The sequence below is a fragment of the Nannobrachium achirus genome, assembly GCF_963921795.1.
Source record: "Nannobrachium achirus genome assembly, chromosome: 4".
In the NCBI taxonomy this organism is placed as follows: domain Eukaryota; kingdom Metazoa; phylum Chordata; class Actinopteri; order Myctophiformes; family Myctophidae; genus Nannobrachium; species Nannobrachium achirus.
In genome coordinates, this window is record NC_137813.1 from 57,422,693 (window position 1) to 57,447,381 (window position 24,689).

Here is a 24,689-nt window from a genome sequence, read left to right on the forward strand (position 1 = left end):
CCACCTGAAACCCATAGCACTACTGTAGCATTAGTCTACCCTCGATGACCATACTGTACATGAAAGCTACAGTAGCATTTTTAGGTTTTACAAAAAGTTTTTTACTGATTAGGTGCGTGGTCTACGTACGTTATTGTTTGTCTTGATTGATATTCCTATGCATTTGTCGTATTGTTGTTGATGTATTGACATATTATCTTGCTTATTATCTTGCTTTATTGTATTGATGTATTAACTGCTTATTGTAAATCGCTCTGGATTAAATTGTAAAGGTCCTTACACACCGGCGAATTAGCGAAGCCTTTTTCCATACACACCAAAAAGCGAAGCAAATATGCTTATAAAATTTGCCAAATTGAATGAGGTGATCTGTTGTGCGCACACTGGCTTACACAACCCATCGTCACATCACAGCAGACAGGACAACACCGTTCACCATTCCCCCGCGGACTAGGCAGCCCGCAGCAGCAGCAGTGGTGTAAAGTAACTAAAAGTACATTTACTTGAGTACTGTAGCCTACTTGTAGGTATTTGTCCAATTTCCAGTACTTTCATTCTACTCCACTACATTTCGGATCCTATTGCATAAAAAATACCCAACTATTTATTTTAAAACATTAGTCGTTTTGTAGATATATATATTAGCCTATAATAAAACATGTATAAACCATACTTTTACCAGTAATAAATTCGAGTACTTTTTCTGACGGCAATAGGCTACTAGAAAGCAGCCACGGCACACAGACGAGACGAGACGGAGAAGGAGAAGCACTCCCTCAGCCTCAATGCAAAGGGATGTTCCCCCTCTCGGTGACATCATCGTTTGACAAATCTTTTTTAAATAATATTTTTGAAAAAAAAAAAATATATATATATATTATCACGAGAACAATGGCTTCCACTTTAACATTGCAACTTTTTCAGGAATAGAAAGCCTGCAGTTTCTATTAGCTTGCATTTCCCATTGATGATGTCACCGGTAGGAAGTATTTGACCCACCCACAGCTCTCCTATGAGACCCAAACTGAGTAGAGAAAAATTGTGATATTTTATCATGAACATTAGTGAGGACCTATTATATGAAGATAGGTTGAAAAGTGGCGGAGTGCTTTCGTCCCATGCTAGCTTAGAATAACTTCCTGCTTACTACCTGGTTTGCCTTGGCAACAGCCTTGGCAATTTGCCGGTTGCTAAGCTAGCATTGGACAAAAGCTTTAGGGGAGGGGCATAGCTACTAGCAGGGGCGTCACACCAAATTCTGGACCCTGGGTACAAGGATTCACTGCGGGCCCCCCATGAATGTTATATTGAAAAATAGCAGATATACAAGCTCACAGCGCGGCACCGAGTGCCGCGCTGCAAGCTTATAGATCTGCTATTTTTGAAAAAATGTGAAAAAGTGTGCAAGAAACCCATGTTTCCATGTCAATGATGCTCAAACTTTTTCATGTGAAGGACCCCCAAAATGATATGAATTTGGCCACGGACCCCCATCTCAAAATATTTAGTTCCAGGGTTCCAGTTACAAATGTCCGCTTAAAAAATACATATTCAAAGATTTGCACACATTTTCACGACTTTTAAAAAATAGCCAAAGTTACTAGGGCCCCTCCACCTTGGGCCCTGGTAACTCAGTCCCACTTTCCTACCCATTGTGACGCCCCTGGCTACTAGCTAATTGTGTGTGTGTGCGTTACCTTAGGGAAGTTGAAGCTGCGGTCTCCCTCCTCTTGGAGCAGCTCCCTGTAGGTGTCCAGGTAGCGGAAGGCCACGTTGAGCACGGCCCGCTTCCTCTCCCCGCCGTCCAGAGCCCTCCAGCCCTGCCCCTCCCCCCCCTCCACCCCGCCCTCCGTGTCCAGGGAGAATCTGGAAAAGGTTGCGGGGTCAAGGAACTATAACGAACAACCCGCCCGCCACACATTATGGTTTCATCCGGTGATTCGTTTGGCCCGACAGACAGCTGGTGTACTGCAAGTGATTTTTTTGGGGGGTTGAACCCGGGAACGCATCTCTGTCACCACTTTAACGATATTTCCTTATACTTTGGCCATTCAGAAATATGCTATGAGCTTGTGGATCTGCTATTTTGAAGAAAAAAACAACAAAAAAACTTGAGCTTGTAGATCTGCTATTTTGGAAAAAAAAAAACGTGAAAATGTTAGAATATATATTATATATTCTTTTAAAGCGATCACTTTTAACTCAAATCTTTGCTTCTGGGGGGTCCCTGGAACAACATATTTTGAGATTTGAGGGTCCTTGACATTAAAAACTTAACTTTTTCAGAAAACCATTCGGATTTAGAAACATTTTTAGGTATTTTTCAGGCCTTAAATGTTTTTACTGTTTGTACAGCCCAGTCCGTAAGTTGAAGACTACTGGATTGAACAGTTGGACCATCCAGTTGTCAGAACGTAAATGACGGGAAAACGTGACAGTTGGAAGGTTTCATAACGATGCTTACATCACAGTATTAGTCAGGTTGTGCGTGATAAATAGTCAGGTTCACCAAGGTCTCAGACCGTGAATCAGCCTCAGGCCTTAAAGGGTTAAATGCAGGTTTGCCACGCCACTACAGGGTTGTACTATTGCCAAGTTTAAGGTCACACACACACACACACACACACACACACACACACACACACACACGCACACGCACACACAGGTTGTGACAGATGACTGAGCCTGTGAATGAGAAAGAAAGTGAAAGAAAGAAAGAAGAGCTTCTAGTTTCATTGTGTGAGTGCTACTGGGTGGAGCCAAATAAGCCAATTTTAGATTAGTAAAGCCCTTTTCGTGAAGCTACAAACTCAATGCACGTCACATTTATACGCAATAATGATTATTAGAAACACACGCGCACACCCTAACGACTATATTAATTTCTGGGTGTGTCATAAATAGGAAAACATTCAACAAAAGCAGGTTGTTGACGATGTTTGGCATCATACACGAGGCTGCATCAATGAACGTTAATCTATATACATTTACAGAATCTATGCCTGTGTGTCTGTCTGTTTGTTATACAACGTGTGTGCCTAGCATAACTCAGACAACGTCAAGGACGTTTGGTCTCAAACTTGCCATGTGTGTCTGCCAGGGCAGGAATTTCATGGAGGCCATGAAGGCCATGGCCTCCGTTGATCCTCAGTTTGGCCTTGTGCCCCTCAAACCAATGGCATGACCTGAGGCCACAGTGGCCTTAATGCCCAAACTGACTTTCTCCTCTGTCTCTTTCTGGTCAATATGTAAACAGTAGACACCGGCAATGTTCCCTCTAATTTTTCTTCGGTCTGAGCAAACACTCCAACCTTCTGAGCACAACTTGAGCAACGATGAGCAACATGTCGAGTGCACAATATATAGTAGGTATAGCCTACTACGTCAGTGTGTCAAGTCATAGCTTATTCTAATTTTATTACAGAATAAGTAATAGCGGTTCGACTACTGTTAAGAAACTGTAGGCTACTAGGACTGTTAAATTTAAAAAGACGGGGGGAAAAGGGTTTTATATCCATTATTATTCATTAGGCCTACAGACTGATTTTCCCCCTTGGGATAATAAAGGTATCTATCTATCTTATATAGTATATACACATCACATGTTGACAACATGTTGTGTAAATACAATAAATACAATGGGCCTAAATATGAGTCTACAAAATAACAATATATTGACATTGACGCGTCTAAAGAAGGTTAGCCATCGCTAAGAAGTGTCATTATTATGAATAAAATACAGTCCAAAGCATTATAGCATTATAGCAAAAGCTATCCCAGGGTAGCCTGACACTTCATTCCGCACATCACCACCCCCTGCTGGTGGGTGGTGTGAGTGAAACGTAGTGTGAGATGTCTGGCGCTCGCAGTCAGGCAAATCCCAGGGACCCCCATAAGATAATATTTGTATGGCTTTAGCAGTGATTCCCTTTTTAATGTCAAAGACCCCCTATTTGACATGCATTAGGCTATGGACCTCCATTTAATGGCATTTCTATCAATGAGACCCCAATTTATATTTGTTATAAAATCAAGTTAATTTAACTCTGAGTGTGTGGTTCCATGTGTACACTCTGAGTTACATAAGGGTACATTTGGTTCCTAACTTTTGCTGGGGACCCCTGGAACTGGATCCCTGGGGGTCCCCGGACTCACTTTGAGACCAATGCATTACGCGACTGGAGTTATTTTTGTTAACTCGTCGTGAAGGAGAGACGCCAAGCTCGTCAGCTCCAGAGAAACATTGCAGTTTATATAGTTCATACCTGGAAGCTGGATGGAGGAGTAGTGTGTACCGAAGGTCTAATCTCTGCTGTGCACAGGAGGGGGACGTCTTTATGAAACTGCACATTAGCAACCATGGTCCTTTGACTTGAGCTTCTGATACGCAATGCAAAGCACATGCGTTTGTTTTGTTTTGGTAGCCTGCCCTACAGCCACGCTGTTGCTAACGTTAATGCACACATAGAAGATGTGAGAAAGTTTATGACGGCAATAAAACAATAAAGTAGTGGTCCTAAGAATTTTCTGTTTACCACAAGTGCGTGTGTGTGTGTGTGTGAGAGAGATAGAGAGAGAGGGGGGGCGGAGGAGGCGAGCGAGAATCGAGTCGAGACGGAGACAGCGAGAGCGAGAGGGAGATAATTTGGCGAGAGGGGGGAGGCACCGAAAGACAGACAGAGAGAGAGAGAGAGAGAGAGAGAGAGAGAGAGAGAGAGAGAGAGAGAGACCTAGCGCTGTCTATGTTAAGCATATGCAGGAAGACAGAGACTGCATGAGTACCACAAAATAATCAACTACGTTTCACAAATCTTTCAGCGTTAAATCTGCCGTGCGCTACAAAGATTTGTCGTGCGCGACAGCGTCCTGAGTAGTGCGCGGGCGCGCATGCGCGCAGCTTAGAGGGAACATTGGACACCGGTGTATCTTTCTTGTCACGTAGACACCAGTGACTTTGATTGGTGCTGGGCTGAGCATGGATCAGATTGTAAATACCATCATTAATCTATTTCACTGCAGATTAGGTTATCATCCCTAACCGTTAAACTCAACAAATTTCAATGGACTAAAATCTTGTTTGATTTGATGGCCTTCCTGCCCTGTCTTTTGGCCTTTGTGCCCTCAAAAAATTAACACCACCAAACGCCAAGTGGCCTTGCCCCTGGTTCGAGCTCGTCAAAAGTACTGCTGCTGCTACTGAATTTGAATCCTGAAGAGTTTTGGACATGTGTTTCTACCCGACAGAGATGTTAGAATGTCTACAGCCACACTACTCTACCGTGACTCACATGAAGCTACTGTGATTACTTATGGAAGAACAAGACTAAATAAATAAAGCATAGCGTAAGTTTATGCAGGGCATGGGAGTCAAGTCGCCGCCAGTCTGAGTGTCAGTTGTCAGTCAGCTCTGTTATCATACCTCATTAACATATCTGCTGGTCATTATGTCACATGACTGCCATACTCCAATCAGAGCTCTCAATCAGTAGGGAAGGCTCCTTTAAATAGAGCTTGCTTTCCCTACCAATGCTTGGTTCCGAAGCTTCGGAATCATTTGCTGCTTGCTGCTGCGGCTGCTCTACTCTCTGGTTCTGCTCGAAAGCTTGGTGATACCATATGGTTCTGCTTTAGATACTGCTTACTGCCGTGCTGCTTCAATAGCAATGCTAGCCTGCTTTTATATCTGTTGCTATCACTATGCTACTGCTAACAGTATTATGCCTAATGTTAACTACAGCTATCATGATGCACTACTTCATTAGTTCTCATTTACGTGTTTACTACTACTCATAACTTGAACAAGGTCTCATCTAAAATGTATTACTAGCATGCTTGCTTCTCAGAAGAGAAAACATTTCAACAGTATAGCATATGCTAACAGTGGTAGTAGTGGAAGCTTCAAATTGTTTGTAGCAACATAAGCTAACAGCATGCTTTGCTCTACAGTGCACCCTGAACCATGATGGCATTGGCTGTGATTTGTGCTGCCTAGAACAGTATGTGAACTGTTGTTCCTGCCCAGCTTCCAGTGCTGTTTGTCTCCAGCAGATGCCACACTGGGTTTCTTAAATCTTTAATCGCAGGGCTACACTCTGCAAACACCAGCTAGTTCGGCAGCTAATCCAACATGTTGGCCGGTGTGGCCATACTCCCTTCAGATGCATGGCTCCATGCAGGGATTCCCATCCTGCTTTAAACAGGTGTAGCCTATGCTATTATTGATATCATGCATGGATGATATTCTGATGCTATTGCTCACTTCTAATATATGCCTCTTTTCCCAACATTGCTGCTAATCATATACTAATGCTACTTTTACTCTGCAGGCAGGTTGGAACTACTGAGTATATTTGTGTATTAAGATTAATGCTTTGCTCATTCAGGAATCATGTCAAGTGTTTACAGGAGTAGCACTGCCCCTTTAAGGGCAGAGCATAAGGGGAGGTGGCTGCGTCTGGGCCTGTTTGGCCATACAGAAGCCTGAGTCCGAGTGTTTGTTGGGGACCTGTCCTTGAGGAGTGGTTCAGCTAGTATTCGGTAAGAGTCTTGAATCAAATATTGATGCTTAGATAATTCAGTGGTACAGCATTTCAAGATGTTAGAAGTTTTATGGAGGGGGTTTAAATGTTTAATGGTTAACATATGCCTTTCATGGGTGTAAGAACTTGTTACCATGAGAGAGATTGTCATGTGCTACAGTTGAATTAGTCCATATTCAACTAACTGCCACTACTTGGAGTAAAGTAGGTGAGATTGCGGCATTCAAGCGAGGATCAAACACGCTCACTCTCACACTTGCTTAAGTATGGAAATGAAGGTTCTTGCACAGGTGATTATTTGGCTTTATAAACACCATAGTTAATGTCCTATGTGGTGGAATGGTGGAAAGTTGATAAGGGAGGTTGTTAAATGGGCAATGCATCATGGGTAGTGTAGTCTATGTACTGCTACCATACACATTCACACTGTTCTCAGTCTAGCAGTGTTGCCAGGTCTGCCCATTATAAGCAACTCGGTCTTGTTCCCCCATAACTTCTAGTTGTGGGTTGTTTTGTTCGGGCTTGTTCTGAAGTAAAGTTGCTTATTTGGCTTGCTTTCAACATCCTTCCAACATGCTTCCTGTTAGAATCAGCCTAGTCTGTGTGCAGAGTGGGTTAATTCCCTTTTTGAGCCACATGAGGTCACGCAGCTACTGTGTGTGTAGTGTGGGGAGAGTTGAAGACTTGTTAGAAGGTTGCATGGGAAAAGTACAGTTGCATGATGGTACAGTTCTACTAAAAGGAGATCCTAGGAAGCTCTCCCTATTTACTCAGGAACCTTTGAGAGAGAGGTTGAGTGAGAGGAATATTCCAGCATGGTGAGAGGCTTGTTCACTGCTAAATGCTAATGTTAGCGCATTTGGAACCTTTGAGTTGTATAGAGTAAGAGGATACATTCCAGCATGGGGAGAGGCTTGTTCACTGCTAAATGCTAATGTTTGAGGCTAATGCTAGTAACTCAGGGGTTGTCATTGTCTCATGCTACAACGCTAGCATGGCAACACTGGGATAGCCATGTGAAAAGCTTGTTCACTGCTAAATGCTTATGTTAGCGGCTAACGCTAATGTCTTGTGCTACAAACGCTAGCATGATAACACTTAAGTGGCCATGTGAAATGGATAAACTGAGTTGATTATTGTATCTATGCACAGCCAGTACATGCTGAACGTTGTTCGGAACAGCGTTAAACACTTGTTCTGTAATTTTGCACACTGAAAGGCTTCGGTGTAAAAAAACTATTTACTGCAGGCTGGCTGTTGCTTTGACTCTACCATTTCTCTGTATGCTCAACTTATGCTCATGCTTAACTGCTACATGTCTGTTGCTAACAACATGTTTCATTTCCAGGCTTCTTTCTTTATCAGTCGTGCTGCTATCTCGGATGCTACAATGATCACATAATTGTGCTAATGGCTTGTTGCTGCTGCTTCAGTCAGATACTATCATGTGTCCTATAATTTCAGCTATTGCTAGCTCCACTCAACCTGCTGCTGCCTGCTAGCATAACTGCTAATAATTACAGCTAATGCTACTGCTAGTTAATGCTGACATCATGTTTAACTTTACAACTCATGCTAAAGCTGATACATGTCGGTTGCTAACATCATGTTATCATTACAGCTCCATGCCGGAGCTGCGGCATGCCCACTGCTACGGCCTCAGGTTTTATCATTGCAGCTTCAGGCTAAAGCTGCTACATGTTCTGCTAAATTGTGTTTTTCTTTATAGCTTCTTGCTGAGGCTGCTACATGTCTGCTGCTAACATCATGTTTAACTTTTCAGCTTCATACTGGAGCTGCTGCAGCATTTCATTGCAGCGTTGTGCTGCAGTGCTGCGTGCTTTCTGCTAACATGTTTATCTTTATAGTTCGTCCACTACTGTATAATACCATGAGGCCAGTCAGGAGCCGGTCGGCACTGCAGAGGGCATTGCTACTACAGCTTCAGCTAACGCTACTTCTGCTGCAACCATGAGCCCGCCTGCCTGCATGCTGCCTGTACTCCCGCCTGCCTGCACGCTGCCTGCCCGCCTGCTGCACACCCGCCCGCCTGCCTGCTGCGCGCCCGCCACCTGCTGGCCCGCCTGCTTGCACGCTACAGATTCGGCAGACGGGAGTGGCTGCCTGCCTGTTTCATGAGCGACATCCATGTGTCGGGAATGGGATGATCGAGGATTCTGGATCGAGGATGCTCACCTGGACCTCCTCCCGAGCCATGAAAGGCAGGTCATTCGTTAATCAAACTGCATCTTCATCTAAAGGCATAATTATATGGCTGATAAGTCAGATGTATTATATAGATTGCATGGTTGTATTATAATTAATTATAATTATAATAATGATCGTTGCAACAAGGCTCAAGATGATTCTAAGTATATTCAAGTCTCTGCAGCACCTTATGATGGTATGAGTTAATTGATATTCAGCCGGGTAGTGCAACAAGGCAATCCAGTCTACGTTCTCAACTAATACTTCTTTTATCCTCCATTTCATGGTATCTGCGTGGCCTCTGGCGAGGCAAGCTGTATCAAGCGACTTCCTCTTACTATACCCCTTGTGCACAAACTGGTGGCTCACTTAAGGCAGGGGTGTTTCGGTGCATATGTTGATTTGTTACTAGAAACAGTTTCTTCTCTGCTTTCTACGGGTTTCTCAGGTGTGGGGAATTTACCTCTAATACAGATCGCTTTGATCCTCTTCACGACCTTAGCATGGCAAATATCACGGTCGATTCTCACATGTATTCAATATTTCTCAAGCACTCTAAAACAGACAAGGAAGGGACAAGTAATTATTTCTCAAACTAAAACCATGTTTTGTCCTCTGTCCTCCATGGTCCGGTACCTGCAAAAGCGTCCCCTGGCGAGGCAAGACGAGCCCCTGTTCCTGACGGACAAGGGGAAGTCAATGTCAAGGGCATGGTTTACGGCCAGACTCCGTCTCCTGCAAAAGATGCGGGATGCCTCCAGAGCTGTACACGTCCCACTCGTTCCGCATCGGCGCAGCTACATCAGCAGCCACCCTGGTCCCAGCTTCAACACTCAAAGTCATGGGCCGCTGGTCGTCAACAGCGTTCGAACGTTACATTCGCCCAGGGACAGCGGACATTCTGGCGGCCCAAAAAGCCATGGGCGCGATGGAATGAGAAGTCGGTCTATCCGAAGCAACAAGGTGGTGGCACGGGCAGCGCAGCTGGTAGGGATTAGGCTACTCCATGCAGGTTGATGTCCAATAAACATAGGTAACTTTAATTAGCTCACTCCCCTTAAGCGCGGTGCACAGCTCAGTAAAGTAAATTAAAAGTAAAAGTAAATAAAAATAAAGAAATAAAAATAATAAAATACAAATAATTATCAATCATGCAATTAGATTAATCCAAGGCCAGCAGGGGAGCTTCCCGGCTCGAATGGCCTTTCTTTAAGAACATCTGCTTCTTAAAATAGGCTAATCATTCAAGAATAGGCGAAGCTTCGCAGCTACACAGAATAGGTACATTTTCACTATCCATAGAATGATCTCTCTTTAAGATGCAGCTGTATCTTTTTTGCATAAGTTAAATAAATTCAACGTAGAGATCGCAGCCAGCGGCTGTTCACATAGTTACTGCTAAGCGTTAGGATGGCTTCTTTGTGGTAAAGACTCTGCAGTCTTTTTGCTTTAATCATATAGAAGTCTGCAGTGGCGCTCTGCTGCTTCACATAACCAGAGTCTGACTGACACAGGTTTTATGTGGCGTTGGGTTCCGTGTTTTGGGGGGTTTTAAAGCGCTCTCTGGTTGGCCGAGCCCTGCCAAGACAGAGAGCAAGCTCATTAGTTTTGGGGGGTATTGCTGCGTTCCCTGATTTTGCTTAGCATGCTCAGAAATGCCTGCACAAAATTCAGGGAGCATCTCCGATCGCGGAGCCCTTCAAACGCCAAGTTTAACTGTATTCCATTTATGCAATAAATGGTTAAATATCCTTGCCAATATCTTGCCGAGTCTATCTGTTCATTATGTTATTAATTGTTATATTCTTGACGTGAATGTTCCTGCCTAAAATAAAGCATAGCGTAAGTTTATGCAGGGCATGGGAGTCAAGTCGCCGCCAGTCTGAGTGTCAGTTGTCAGTCAGCTCTGTTATCATACCTCATTAACATATCTGCTGGTCATTATGTCACATGACTGCCATACTCCAATCAGAGCTCTCAATCAGTAGGGAAGGCTCCTTTAAATAGAGCTTGCTTTCCCTACCAATGCTTGGTTCCGAAGCTTCGGAATCATTTGCTGCTTGCTTCCTCCTCCACCCCAGCCTCCACCTTTGCATGATCACTCTGGCTAAGCTCAAATACTTGTGATTGTCTGATTAAGTTACATGTCAATGTGGTTAAGCAAGTACAGTATTTTCTGGACTATAAGGCGCACCTGACTATAAGGCGCACTGTCAATGAATGGTCTATTTTCAAACTGTTTTCATATATAAGGCGCACCTGACTATAAGGCGCACATAATAGACGCTACCGTTGCGTTATGCATCCAACAGATGGAGCTGTGCTAAAGGGAATGTCAATGTCAATGAATGATCCATATATAAGGCGCACTGGACTATAAGGCGCACTGTAGTTTTTTGGGAAAATTAAAGGCATTTAAGTGCGCCTTATAGTCCGGAAAATACGGTACTGTGATCTTGTCTAAGTTTCATGTCATGTTGTTAAGCTCATACTGTGATTTTGTCTAAGTTCATGTCAATGTTGTTAAGCTCAATACTGTGATTTGACTATGTTACATGTCACGGTTATTGCTATTTGCTATTCTATCCCTATGGGGGGTATTGCTGCGTTCCCTGATTTTGCTTAGCATGCTCAGAAATGCCTGCACAAAATTCAGGGAGCATCTCCGATCGCGGAGCCCTTCAAACGCCAAGTTTAACTGTATTCCATTTATGCAATAAATGGTTAAATATCCTTGCCAATATCTTGCCGAGTCTATCTGTTCATTATGTTATTAATTGTTATATTCTTGACGTGAATGTTCCTGCCTAAACATCCTTTATTACTGGCAGGCGTCAACGTTAGCTAGCATGGAGCATGTATCTGTACACACACACACACACACACACACACACACACACACACACACACACACACACACACACACACACACACACACACACACACACACACACACACACACACACACACACACACACACACACACACACACACACAGCTGCAGGCTAGATGTAAAAGCAGCTTTTAGTCCGTAATGACAGCCTAGCTGTGGTAAGACTAGCACACAGACACACCCCCTCGCCCACACACGCACGCGTATGCGCACACGCACACTTATTTTTCTCTTTTTGTATTCTATAATACCTCTCTCTGTCTTTCTCACATTCTGGTCTTGTGTTGACCAGAGAGAGGAGAGGAGAGGAGAGACCCTTCTCGACCCCTCCGTCCGTCCGTCCGTCCGTCCGTCCCTCCATCTCTTCCAGTTCTCCTCTCCGCCCACACATGTTGTGACTGCGTGTAGCTACTGTGGGTGGTGCTACCGTACTGTACTCTGTACAGCACATCAGAGACAACATTCAAATAGAAGCTACTAGGCTCAAACACATCAACATGGCAACGTCAATAATCATATCGGGTGTCTCTTGTAGTGGTGCCGGCTCACGGCAGAATAGTCTCAATAGTATTGTCTTAAAAAGACAACACAGGGGGCCGCACACACACACACACACACACACTGTAGCCAAAGTGCCAATATTTATTATAGGACGCAGAGCACAGGGAAAGTGCTCTGAGTCCTATAATAAATATTGGCACTTTGGCTACTGTGTGTGCGGCCCCCTTTTTTGTCTTTTTAAGACAATACTATTGTGTGTGTACTAACCTGTATGTACAAATGGTTCATAAAACCATTGCCCTAAAATGTCCTCACAAATATAGTAATACAAGCTTGCGTGTGTGTGTGTGTGTGTGTGTGTGTGTGTGTGTGTGTGTGGGACATTTCATGTATGCATGGTTGCATACGTGAAATGTTCGCAGGGCAGTGTGTACAGTATGTGCGTGGGTGTGAAGCTTCGCTCGCTTGCTGCTTGCATGCGAGCACAACATGTGTGCTCATGCATGTTTGCATTTTCAGGTTAAGTTAGGTGTAGAATTATGGCATGGTCAGTGATTTACAAATATGCACGCGCGCACGCGTGTGTGTGTGTCTGTGTGTGTGTGTGTGTGTGTGTGTGTGTGTGTGTGTGTGTGCGTGCGTGTGTGTGTGTGTAAAGGATACTGCTGTAGTAGGACTTGCTGGAACCTGTCTGCAGCCAGGAAGATGGGGTGTGTCAACATGAAGTCATCCAGCAAGGTCTCTGCAGAGAGAGAGAACGAGAGAGAATGTCATCAAATTATGAGAAAACTAAAGGAAAACTCAGAGAACGCACAACGTCAGAACTAGGGCATTCACGAATAGTGATTTTTAGTATTCGAATCATTCGACCTCAAAGTATTCGAATAGTTGAATATTCGACAGGACTGGCCAAACTGTCAAATATTAAGTAAGCAAGGGGCGAACATTGTGAAAATAACCGATCTAAGTGTGTGCATGTAGATCTGCTATTTCCACAATATTTCTGTGGAACAGAGTCACATTAAATGTAATACCTACAATTCCAAGTGCTTGTCAGGGTGGGGGTCCCCGGTTCAAATATGTTTATTTTGGGGGTCACAGCCTAAAAAGGTTTGAGAACCCCTGGTATAGAGCATTAACAAATTCATCCACCAGGGGCATTGACAACTCATTCTTATGACTACCTATCTAGCTTTATAAACTAAAGAGAAAACAATAAAAAAAATTAAATAAGCAAATATTGGACTTCGGTGAACAACGTCGAATAGTGACTTTGATATTCGAATATTCGAATACTTGGTGAATGCGCTAGTCAGAACACATGAGCACTGACTGTGGCCTGTCACAATTATTACATAGTGGTCTAATCGCATTACTTTGGCATCATTTACATGTTTCCATTTTTCATATATTTTCAAACATTTTGAAAAAAATAGTGGAAACAGCAGATCTACAAGATCTACAAACAGCAGATCCACAACGTTGTGAGCTTGTAGATCGTCTGTTTCCACTATCAATGTTCTTTTTTTTAGAGGAGTAGTTCACCCCTAAAATGTATGCATCACGGCATGGAGACTTATAGTACTATAGTAGCTACTTCCCCTTGCACGGTTCAGTTAGTGAGGTCTTTCAAGAAAATGCAGGCTGCAAACGACAAAAACAATAATCATATCGCAAAGATTCGCAATACATCGTGATACTATTGCATCGTGACCCAAGTATCGTGATATGTATTGCATCGCGAGATTCTTGCCAATATCCACCCCTAATAGGATACCAGGTAGTTGTGTTGTGATAATACCTGAAAAGAAAAAAAAAGTTTATACTGGATTCTAAGTTTGTGCTTTATATGATTGCAGAGTTTATTTTCCTGTTGCAGAGAAAGTATTTACAAGAAGAAGAAAAAAAGTTGTTAACCAGTTAAAATGTTTATTGAAAAGCTATTTGAAAAATGCTTTAGTATAGTACTGGTTTTGGGTAAATGACATTTCTTATTTAGGGGGGAAGATGTGTTGTAATGAGTGCTGGTAGAAGAACTCCATGTCCCAGCATGCCGAGGGGGTTCTAGTGCATGCGCAATAGCCACAGCGCGGGAGTTGTACAGTACACAGGACACAGCCAGTGTGTTTATGTTTATGCCAAGAGTGTGTTAATAAAACGTCTAGAAGACCAGCTTTGCGTCTCGTCTGCTACTTATAAATATATAGAGACAGACAACACAGTAGTCTATAAACCTAGCATCTGACTTTTTCTTTTATTTTGGCTTCAAGAAAAATGTATAAATAAGATTAGTAGGCCACGGAGCGAGAAAGGCTGCCACACCTGGGCCACCTGGCACAGCTGGCTCCCAGGAGAAGACAGACTATAGACTGAGCACCCATGGCACCCACTGCACCCAGCTATACGCTTTCTAACTACCTGTCAACACTGCCAACATTCCTCAGACTTAATCTAACTCAAGAGAGCGCACGAACGGTTTTGTTCGCGCACTCTCCGAGTCACAATTTACAATTTAAGAGACAACTTCGAAGACGCGATGATTTACAGTAAGCAAGGTAATACGTCAAATGCATAGAAATAGTAATCTAGGATCATAGGTAAACCAATAACCCATCATCAGTCTGAACAGTATAATGTATTTTAAAAATCACACTTGTGTGAACTGAGCGGTGGAGGCTGCGTGTGTGTGTGTGTGCGTGCGTGCGTGCGTGTGTGTGTGTGTGTATTTGTGTGTGTGAATGTGAGTGTGAGTGTGCCTGGCCTGAACAGCGCCCCTCCCTTAACATGTGTGGTCAGAAAAGGTATAGCAGGCTACACCACAGGCTACAGACAGACAGACACACAAACATACATACACACACGGCCACGCTATGGAGACGGTGTGACCACCGCTCAAAAATACATCATCTATACATTAAAACGATATAAAATATAGCATTTTTCATTTCATGCCCAAATTGACACTTATTAGCCCGCGGACCCCCGTTTGAAAAGATATGCCAGGGACCCCCATATAAGAGGTTTTTTATACGGCTCCAACAGTGATTCCCAACCATTTTAATTTCAAGGACCCCCAGTTTGACATGCACGGATCCCCATTTAATGGCATTTGTCTCTGTGACCCCAGTTTATATTTTAAAATCTATGTTAATTTAACTCTGAGAGTGTACAAATGGAACCAGGGTACAGAGTACAGACCCTATGGTACAGACCCATAAGTGTCCATTTGTTAACTGTCTATTATTTAGCTGGGGACCCCCTGGAACTCCCTTAAGGACCCCTGGAGGTCCCCGGACCCCACTTTTCGAGAACCAATGAACTATAGGATGCGCCAGGTCAACAAATTAACCTGACATCTTCTGTCTAAATGTACATCAAATACTCTCTAAATTACAGAGCGGTAAGGGTCCATTTGGAGCTGTTTCGTAACACCCAACGAGTTCAAATTAACACTCAGGGATTCTACGGTGCGCCAACTGTGCCAAGACATCAGAGACACATACTTCCCAAAACATGACTAATAACAAGAAACTCCCATGTTTGCTGCTGCTGGGGGAAGTACAGCAATGTGAGCAAACACAGGCAGCCAGATTTATGGGCTGTTGTGACAGCAAATGGGACATTCAATGGAGTACACCCGCCGTACACTGTCAATCATATCTGTGTACGACTAGGGCTGTCACACTTATTACATAATCGTCTAATTGTGATTATTTGACATTATCGCAATTATTTTGTCATAATCGTCATAATTGTGAATGTTGAAAAATGTCAGAAATAGTGGAAATAGCAGATCTACAAGCTCACAACGCGTCGCGATGCGACGCGTTGTGAGCTTGTAGATCGGCTATTTCCACTATCAATGTTCTTTTTTAAGTATAACGTTGTCAAATATGTCAAGTAATTTCTTTGTATATTTAGCTTATGTGTCATATCTACCATGTGTAACTTCAAAGCCTAAAAGCCAAACAGAAATGTAATTGTCAACGACAAAAACACAATTAAATCGTTAATCGCCAATTATTTGAGTGACAATTAATCATCATGTAAAATGTCATATTGTGGCCAGAACAGAGACATAGGGTGGGCCTGGCAACTTCAGTTTGGGCCCAGCTTGGGAGGATTATTGTGCCAAAGGGTGCGGGCGCAAAATATTTCTTCTTTTTTTTCCTGTAAATTATTAGGGTTTTTTGGGGTTAAAACGGGTGTGGGTGGCAGCAGCAATGAACAATAATTAATAGGCTAATACAATGCATCGAGTTCCCAGCTGCATTTCATCCCAACAACACATTTCCAAATATAAACTAACACTAACACTCCCCCTCCAAACACACAGTGGCCAACTGCTGCTAGTGTAGATGCATCATCCGAGCGACAGTTGTAAAGTAGCCTCATTTGTTCATATTAAGCAAGACGATGATAAAAATAAAAATACACTTTTTGGCCACAATCGATGGGTGGGCCAGCTTTCTACATGGGTGGAAAAACGCCCCTGCTGCACATACAGAGCAGATACCTTTATTTGAAAAAACATCAAAAAGTGTTACTATTATCTATATGTCTAAATGATGTGATTTGTATATAGTATATACAATTTAACAGTCAAATGTTGCAACCTTACACAGCTCTGTTTGCACATTTCTTTATGACGATTAGGGATGGGAAGATATGAAAATTGTCATATCACGATTATTGTGACAAAAGAAATCGCAATTTAGGATAATATCGCGATACTCCAAATCCATTGTCCTGCGGCAGAACATTTGCCAAAAAAAATGGCAGATCTACAGCTTGTAGATCGGCAATTTCTTGGCAAAGACATTTGATAGATTGAAAAAAAAAAGACTGTATCAAGTATGTATAATTTAAGTATTTACCAATGGGTTTAAGTGGTACCGGATGCAGCTCGGCAAATAAAAGGTGAATTGATCCCAGTGCATGACGGAGGACGATATCGCGATAAATTAAATCTCCAAGATACGATTATCGTGAGTGCCTTTTATCACAATAAACGATAATATTGCTTATCCTCCCATCCCTAATGACGATATCAATTTGGAGTATGTGTTTTTAAAAGATTATAGATGAAGCTATCTAATCCCATTCATGTTCAGACAGTCGCTTTGGCAATGTGGACATGTTTCTCAAAGAGATTAAAGCCTCTTTGAATTGAATCCAGAGAGAGAGAGAGAGAGAGAGAGAGAGAGAGAGAGAGAGAGAGAGAGAGAGAGTAGTCTGGGATCCCTTCACTTTTCTGGATTCGATCCGGTCGGGAGTGGAAACCACGTCATGTTGTAGTTCTCAAAGGACTACAATTTGGCCGGAAAGATCAAACCGGATTCAGTTTTTTAACCCAAAATATTCCCCTGCGCTCAAGGACATACTTTTAGGGCCTACCTAATAAACCCCTTGATGCGGCGTAGTTTTGCTTTTGGAAAATTCGTTTGGTATATGCATCTTTTAGTCGCACGCACGCACGCACGCACACACGCACGCACGCACACACACACACACACACACACACACACACACACACACACACACACACACACACACACACACACACACACACACACACACACACACACACACACACACACACACACACACACACACACACACACACACACACACACACACACACACACACACACACACACACACACACAGTGGTGTAAAGTACATTTTTGAAGTATTTGTACTTTACTTGAGTATTTCCAATTTCCAATACTTTTACTTCTACTCCACAACATCTCAGATCTAAATATTGTACTTTAACTCCACTACAATTATTTGAAAATTTACTAGTTACTCTGCAGGTATACATTATAATATTATAAAACATACATAAACCACTTTAGCCCTATTTCATACCTAGGCTGTTTGAAAATAGACGATCTACCGGTACAAGCTCAAAACACGTTGTTCTGAGCTTGTAGATCTACTATTTTCAAACATTTTGTACTTTTACTTTTGGTACTTTAAGTGCATTTTGATGCCAATACTTTCATACTTTTACTCAAGTACATTTTGAATTCCAGACGTTTACTTGTAAGGGTGCCCTCACACCAAAATACCTAGAGTGGAATCGGCCAATGCATTTCAATGAGAATGGAGCGTTTATTTGCCAGTAGAGGATTTCTGCAAAAAAAAAAACTCCATTCTCATTGAAATGCATTGGCGGATTCCACTCCAGGTGGTGTGTGGGCACCCTAACGGAGTAGGCCTACATCTACATTGCAGTATTGATACTTTTACTTACGTACAAAATGTGAGTACTTTTTCCACCACTGCACACACACGCACACACACACACACACGCGCGCACGCACACACACACACGCTGCAGCAGCCTCCCACGCTGATCGCTCCGTTCACACCTCTCTCCTGCTCTGCGTTGAGCAGCTGCTACAGGGACACTCAGATCTAGCGGACTGTTGCCATGTTACCTGTTGCTAAGAAAACCCCTTTCAGAACAACCGCAACGTGACAGCGGCGGAGCGGGCAGGACGGTCAGACTTCATCGTGTCAAAATGATACGCATTTATAGCTGCGTATCATTACCCCCCCCCCCCCCCCGTCCGTCCATCTCGAACGGGTTTCATGACGTGGACCACCAGAAGCAAAGATTTTAGTTAAAAAGGATCGCTTTAAAAATATATATTTAGTGATTATGTACACTTTCATGATTTTTCAAAAACAGCAGATCTACAAACGCGCTACGAAGTGACGCACTTTGAGCTCATACTGTATCTTTTTGTTTCTGAACAGCCATAGTATAAAACAGGGGTCTTCAACGTTTTCAGGCCAAGGACCCCTTAGTTGAGAGAGAGATGAAGCGGGGACCCCCACAACCTGTTCATAGATTCCATATAGTTTCATTGTTTGACAGCACAATCATCAGTGTATTTTGGATTCATGTCAAATAGATTTTTCAGATATTTAACCACTTGAACCGTCAATACTTATGAAACCGCTCTTTTTCCCTCTACACCAAAGCTTTTTGCTTTTTTCCGAATATGGACACTAGGGTTCAAGTTGTTAATATAAAACAAAGAGGAAAACAAGTTTCTATCACACAAAGATTTGGAGGACCCCCTGTAGTAACTCTGAGGACCCCCTAGGGGTCCTGGACCCCCTGTTGAAGACCACTGGTATAAAATATGGATGAAGTGGTTCAAATTATTGTGATGCTATATTAACACATTTGGAACCGACCCCCCCTGGTCTTCCAATCCTACATCGTCTTCCGCTCAGCTGTCCTACTGTCTCAGTGGACTGAGTGGAGTCTGGGATCACTTCACTTTTCGGGCTTGTAACCGGTCTGGAGCGGAAACCACAAAACGTCATGTTGTAGTACTAAAAGGACTACAATTTGCCGGAAAGATCATACCGGATTCAGTTTTAACCCAAAATATTCCCCTGCACTCAAGGACATACTTTTAGGGCCTATCTAATAAACTCCTTGATGCGGATTAGTTTTGCTTTTGAAAAAAAATTGTTTGGTACAGTATATGCATCTTTTTGTCCAACTGTTAGCGACTGGCAAGACTACACTAGGCTACTCGATCATTTTAATAGGGATTGGGGAAACAAACGGAGGGAACTAAATCAAAGCGACGCTGCTTCCTCTAGTGGTTTCCGCGCTTTAGGCGGAAACCACACGGCCTGTAGTGAACGAGGTTACAGTGGAGTTACAGTGGAGTTACAGTGGAGTGAGTATATGTCCTCCTACAATAGGTGGGGTGTCCACCAAAAGGTATTGGACATCCGTCCTCCTGTGTCCTCTTCAGAGAGACATGTCCCTACAGAGCACTGCTCCCTGCCTACACAGAAAGACAGAGGACATGTCCCTAAAGAGAGACATAATCGTCGTTGTCGGGTGAAAACCCTGTATGTCCAAAACCGTTCGTTTTGCATTTATCATTTTAAAAAATGATTTAAACTAGTGAAAACAGCACGATCTTGTGTGCTTGTAGATCGGCTGTTTTCACTACTTTTGTGCGACAGACTTGTATGATGAAGCAGGGCTTTAATTTACGAAAGAACGTACAAATTTGAAACTTGGGAGATACCAGGTTTCTGCCCGACAGCGACGAAATACCTAAAGAGCACCGAGAGACACAGAAAGAAAAGGCAGAGAGAGACTGTATCTGAGAGAGCATGTTAATTAATTTATGTTGCGCTTGTATGCATGTGTGAGCACACTCGTGCGCGCGCGTGCGTGTCTCTCTGTGTGTGTGTGTGTGTGTGTGTGTGTGTGTGTGTGTGTGTGTGCGCGGCGCGCGCAACATACTTGACTGCTGTGCATAAATGGCTCACGGGCAGATATTCAAATATATGGAATCATATCACACCTGTCATTTCCATGTACTTATCACCAGCTCTCTGCGCGTTAGCTTAAAAAAAAATAAAGACTCCTCAGCGGCAAATTATTCACAGTGGGAGCCATTTTGAAATATTTATTTGAATTTTAAATGCTGCCAAATGTTGCATAATTCATGTGAGCTTTTCACCAGGTTGCCACGGTCGGACATCCCAACTTTCTGGGTGAAACTTCATGTCCGAAAACGTCTCTCTCTTTCTCTCTCTAAAAAGATTTGAACTGGGACTGTGGGTCTGATGGTGGCTGTCTAACATGCAGTGCTGGAAAGTAACTAAGTACATGTACTCAAGCACTGTACTTAACCCATTTAGGCCTAGACTTATTGAATGCTTGTTAACCAGTGAAAAATAGCAGATATACAAGCTCACAGCGCGGCACCGAGTGCCGCGCTGCGAGCTTGTAGATCTGCTATTTTTGAAAAAGTCGTGAAAATGTGTGCAAATCTTTGAATAGATGTGTTTTCAAAGCCAACGTTTGTAACTCAAATTTTGCTTCTGGGTGGTCCCTGGAACTAGATATTTTGAGATGGGGGTCCGTGGCCAAATAAATATCATTTTGGGGGCCCTTCACATGAAAAGGTTTGAGCACCACTGACATAGTAGTCTCTCAAGAACAGACTGAGCTCCAGTTAAGTGAAAAGGACCTTTTCTTTGACGATGGCTGGCCAGATTGCTGACATAGAAACATAGGTTTTTTCCAAAAATCTTAGAAGGATTCAAAAGACACTTATAGAATCGGGTCAAAATTCAAATTTTCACGATCTTTCAAAAATAGCAGATCTACAAGCTCGCAGCGCGGCACTCGGTGCCGCGCTGTGAGCTTGTATATCTGCTATTTTTTCAATAGTTAAAGCATAAAATAATGAAACACAAAATGTGTACCCGTTCTAAATGGGTTAAGACAGTTATGCCAGTGTCCTCTTCTGCCCCGGATTTGAACCCGCGGTTTCCTGCACCCGTACTGACATCTTTACCATTAAGCCTACCTGCTTGCTCAGGGGATGAAGTGAATCTTGACCACCGGGTCAGCATTTTGTGTCAGATCCTGTGTCTACTAGGTCAGGGGTTCTCAACCTGTGGGTCGGGACCCCCAGGGGGGTCCCCAAGTTATTTTGAGGGGGTCCCCAAATAATTAACTTAATGTGAAACATTGTTTCCTCACTCAACAGTAAACAAACCAACACAACGTTTAAGTGTATAGAGGGTATCTGCACATTTCTAAAGTGACAATTGAAGGACTTTTTAATGCCTCTAAAATGGCAAATTAAACATTGGCCAAATTGTCAAATATTAGAGGCTGAAATTGTGAAAATAGACGATCTACATGATCACAACGCCTCGCAACAATAGAACTGTGTTATACAAAATGTAATGCCTCAACTCTTAGTGCTCGTCAGGGTGGGGGTCCCCAGTTAAAATATGATTATTTTGGGGGTCTCAGCCCGAAAAGGTTGAGAACCACTCTACTAGGTGAGACATGACCCTTGTACTTTTATATTTACTCCACTACAATTCATTTGTTTAATAATAATAATGAATAATTATGAAATGTACTTATTAGTTACTTTGCAGATTACAAAAAAACTTCAGCCCTATCATATATACTTTTGACTATTTGAAAATGGACGATCTACAAGCTCACAAAGTGTTGCTTTCGCTTTGATGGTCAGCCCTCCGGTGCCTAATGAGCAGGCTGCTGCCCTGTGTGTGTGCGTGCCGTGCGTGTGTGCGTGCGTGCGTGCGTGCGCGAGCGTGTGTGTGTGTGCCGTCATAGCTACCTATGTCATCCCAGCCCACTAGCAAGCACCTATCCTAGGCATATAGTCAAGGACCCACAAGCCCAAAAGCTCAAGGAATAAGGGTGATACCTGTGATGTCTTGCCGTACTTTTTATTTCTGTTTTATCTATTAGTTTGGTCATTAAGGTCCACAGAATGACAGGCCTGCTCTGCCGGAAACATCGCGAAAAAAAGTTATGGCCATTTGTATATTCACTGTCCCATCGACTTCACATACAGGAAAAGAAAAATATTTAAAAAAGAAAATAAATGTGCTTTAAGTAGCATGTGAGTGGTCAAACTAGGGGTTCTTCATGATTCTGAATCCATTGCAAGCATTTGTTTTGCATGAAAAACATTCCTAGGGCAAAATATCGGCCCCCCAAATCTGTGAAAAGTGAAGATTTTTTGATGACTCATCACTTTTTACAAATTTAGGGGGCCAAAATTTTGCCCAAGGAATGTTTTTAATGCAAAACAAATGCTTGCAATGGATTCAGAATCACGAAGAACCCCTAGTTTGACCCCTCACATGCTACTTAAAGCACATTTATTTTTGTATTATTTTCCTGTATAGTGAAGTCGAAGGGACAGTGAATATACAAATGTCCATAACTTCTTTTCGCGATGTTTCCGGCAGAGCAGGCCTCTCATTCTGTGGACCTTAATGACCAAACTAATAGATAAAACAGAAATAAAAAGTACGGCAGAACATCACAGGTCCTCTCCCATTATCAGGGACTGGGTCCCTGACTAATAGGAGCCAGCAGATCTGTGTGGAGATCCACTTGGGACTATAGCGGGATCTAGTCAGCCAGACCGTATAGGGACACTCCTGTCGGCCTAAGCAACCCGCGGCTCTAGAGCCGCATGCGGCTCTTTAGCGCCACCCTAGTGGCTCCCTGGAGCTTTTTAAAAAATTTATGAAAAAGATAAAAAGATGGGGGGGGAAAAAAACATTTTTTGTTTTAACGTTTTTTTTTTTTTTTTATCATCACTGTCGTGCAGAAACCTTGTAGCTCCAAGTTTCACATTTTTATGTTTTTTTTTTTTGCAAAGTAAAGCCCTGCTTCATCATACAAGACTGACGCACAAAAGTAGTGAAAACAGCAGATCTGCGAGGCGTTGTGTGCTTGTAGATCGGCTGTTTTCACTAGTTTAGTTCATTTTTGGAGCTGTGTGAAGCACAGGCTCCCTATACGTGGCTGTGTGGGTCTGTCTGTCTGTCTGTGTGTATGTAGCCTGAACTTTCTAAACTTCGGCACGCTACTAGTCCCACAGTTTTGCCACCACACACTCGCGCCATATGTCAAATCGACCGGCTTACTCGGGAATCGTGGGCTAGTAACTTGCTAAGAGAAAGGTTCAATAGTTTAATTGATATTAATTTATTAGTGAATTAATTTTCCCCATTGACTTATAATGGGAATCGCAAAAACTCACATTCAATTATTTGTCTCTCGCAAACCATAGGGGCTAGAGTTTCAAGACTTGGAGAGGAGGTTCATAATGATTTCAAGGATTAAATAAAAAATAATTGTGTCATTTGGCCGCATGGTGGCGCCATAACACCCCACTTTACGTTTTGGCCTGTAACTCTTGAACCGTAGGTCGGAAAATTAAAAATATTTTTTCCCTGGATTCCTTGGGTCATGACGCATCTCCCCATATAGGCCACGCCCATTTGCGCCATGATAGATTTTCCGCCATCTTGAATTTTCTCCAAAACACCCTTTTTCCTCCTTTTCCTACATATTTTCTTCAAATGTCACAAAAATCGGTACACATGATCCACACACACACACACACACACACACACACACACACACACACACACACACACACACACACACACACACACACACACACACACACACACACACACACACACACACACACACACACACACACACACACACAGCTCCACTTCACACGGGTGTGATTTTTTAAATGATAAATACAAAACGAAGTTTTGGACTTACAAGGTTTCCACCCGACAACGACGATTTATAAGGCTTTTATAATTTTTTGCGGCTCCAGACAGATTTGTTTTGGGGTTTTTTGGTCCAATATGGCTCTTTCAACATTTTGGGTTGCCGACCCCTGGCCTAACACATAGCCAATGCATGTTGATGACATGACTTTAGAGATACTGTGTACCGCTTTGCGTGATTTTAAGGCAAAATCTGTAGGAGCAGTGTCCAACAAATTTGTTTCGCAAGAATCGGCCTCATGGTGGCACTAGAAGAGGGAAATGTGAGAAATGAGGGGTGGATGGTTGTGGTTTGGCAGCCAAAGAGTGTGTGTGCAAAGTTTGGCATGGATAGGGGCAACGGTGGCGGAGATATGAGTAGGGCAAAAGTGTGATGGACAGACAGACTGACT

At 42.9% G+C, this 24,689-nt stretch overlaps 1 protein-coding gene across 1 annotated transcript in view; it reads right to left on the bottom strand.

The window, feature by feature from the left end:
• rapgefl1 (Rap guanine nucleotide exchange factor (GEF)-like 1) overlaps window positions 1-24,689 on the bottom strand; it is a gene marked incomplete at both ends in the record, with an annotated part of 87,388 nt that overhangs the window by 20,987 nt on the left and 41,712 nt on the right. Inside the window, 2 exons of the mRNA XM_080724864.1 lie at window positions 1,698-1,866; window positions 12,805-12,883. Coding sequence (XP_080580990.1) covers window positions 1,698-1,866; window positions 12,805-12,883 — 248 coding nt within the window. The remainder of the gene's footprint in view (window positions 1-1,697; window positions 1,867-12,804; window positions 12,884-24,689) is intronic.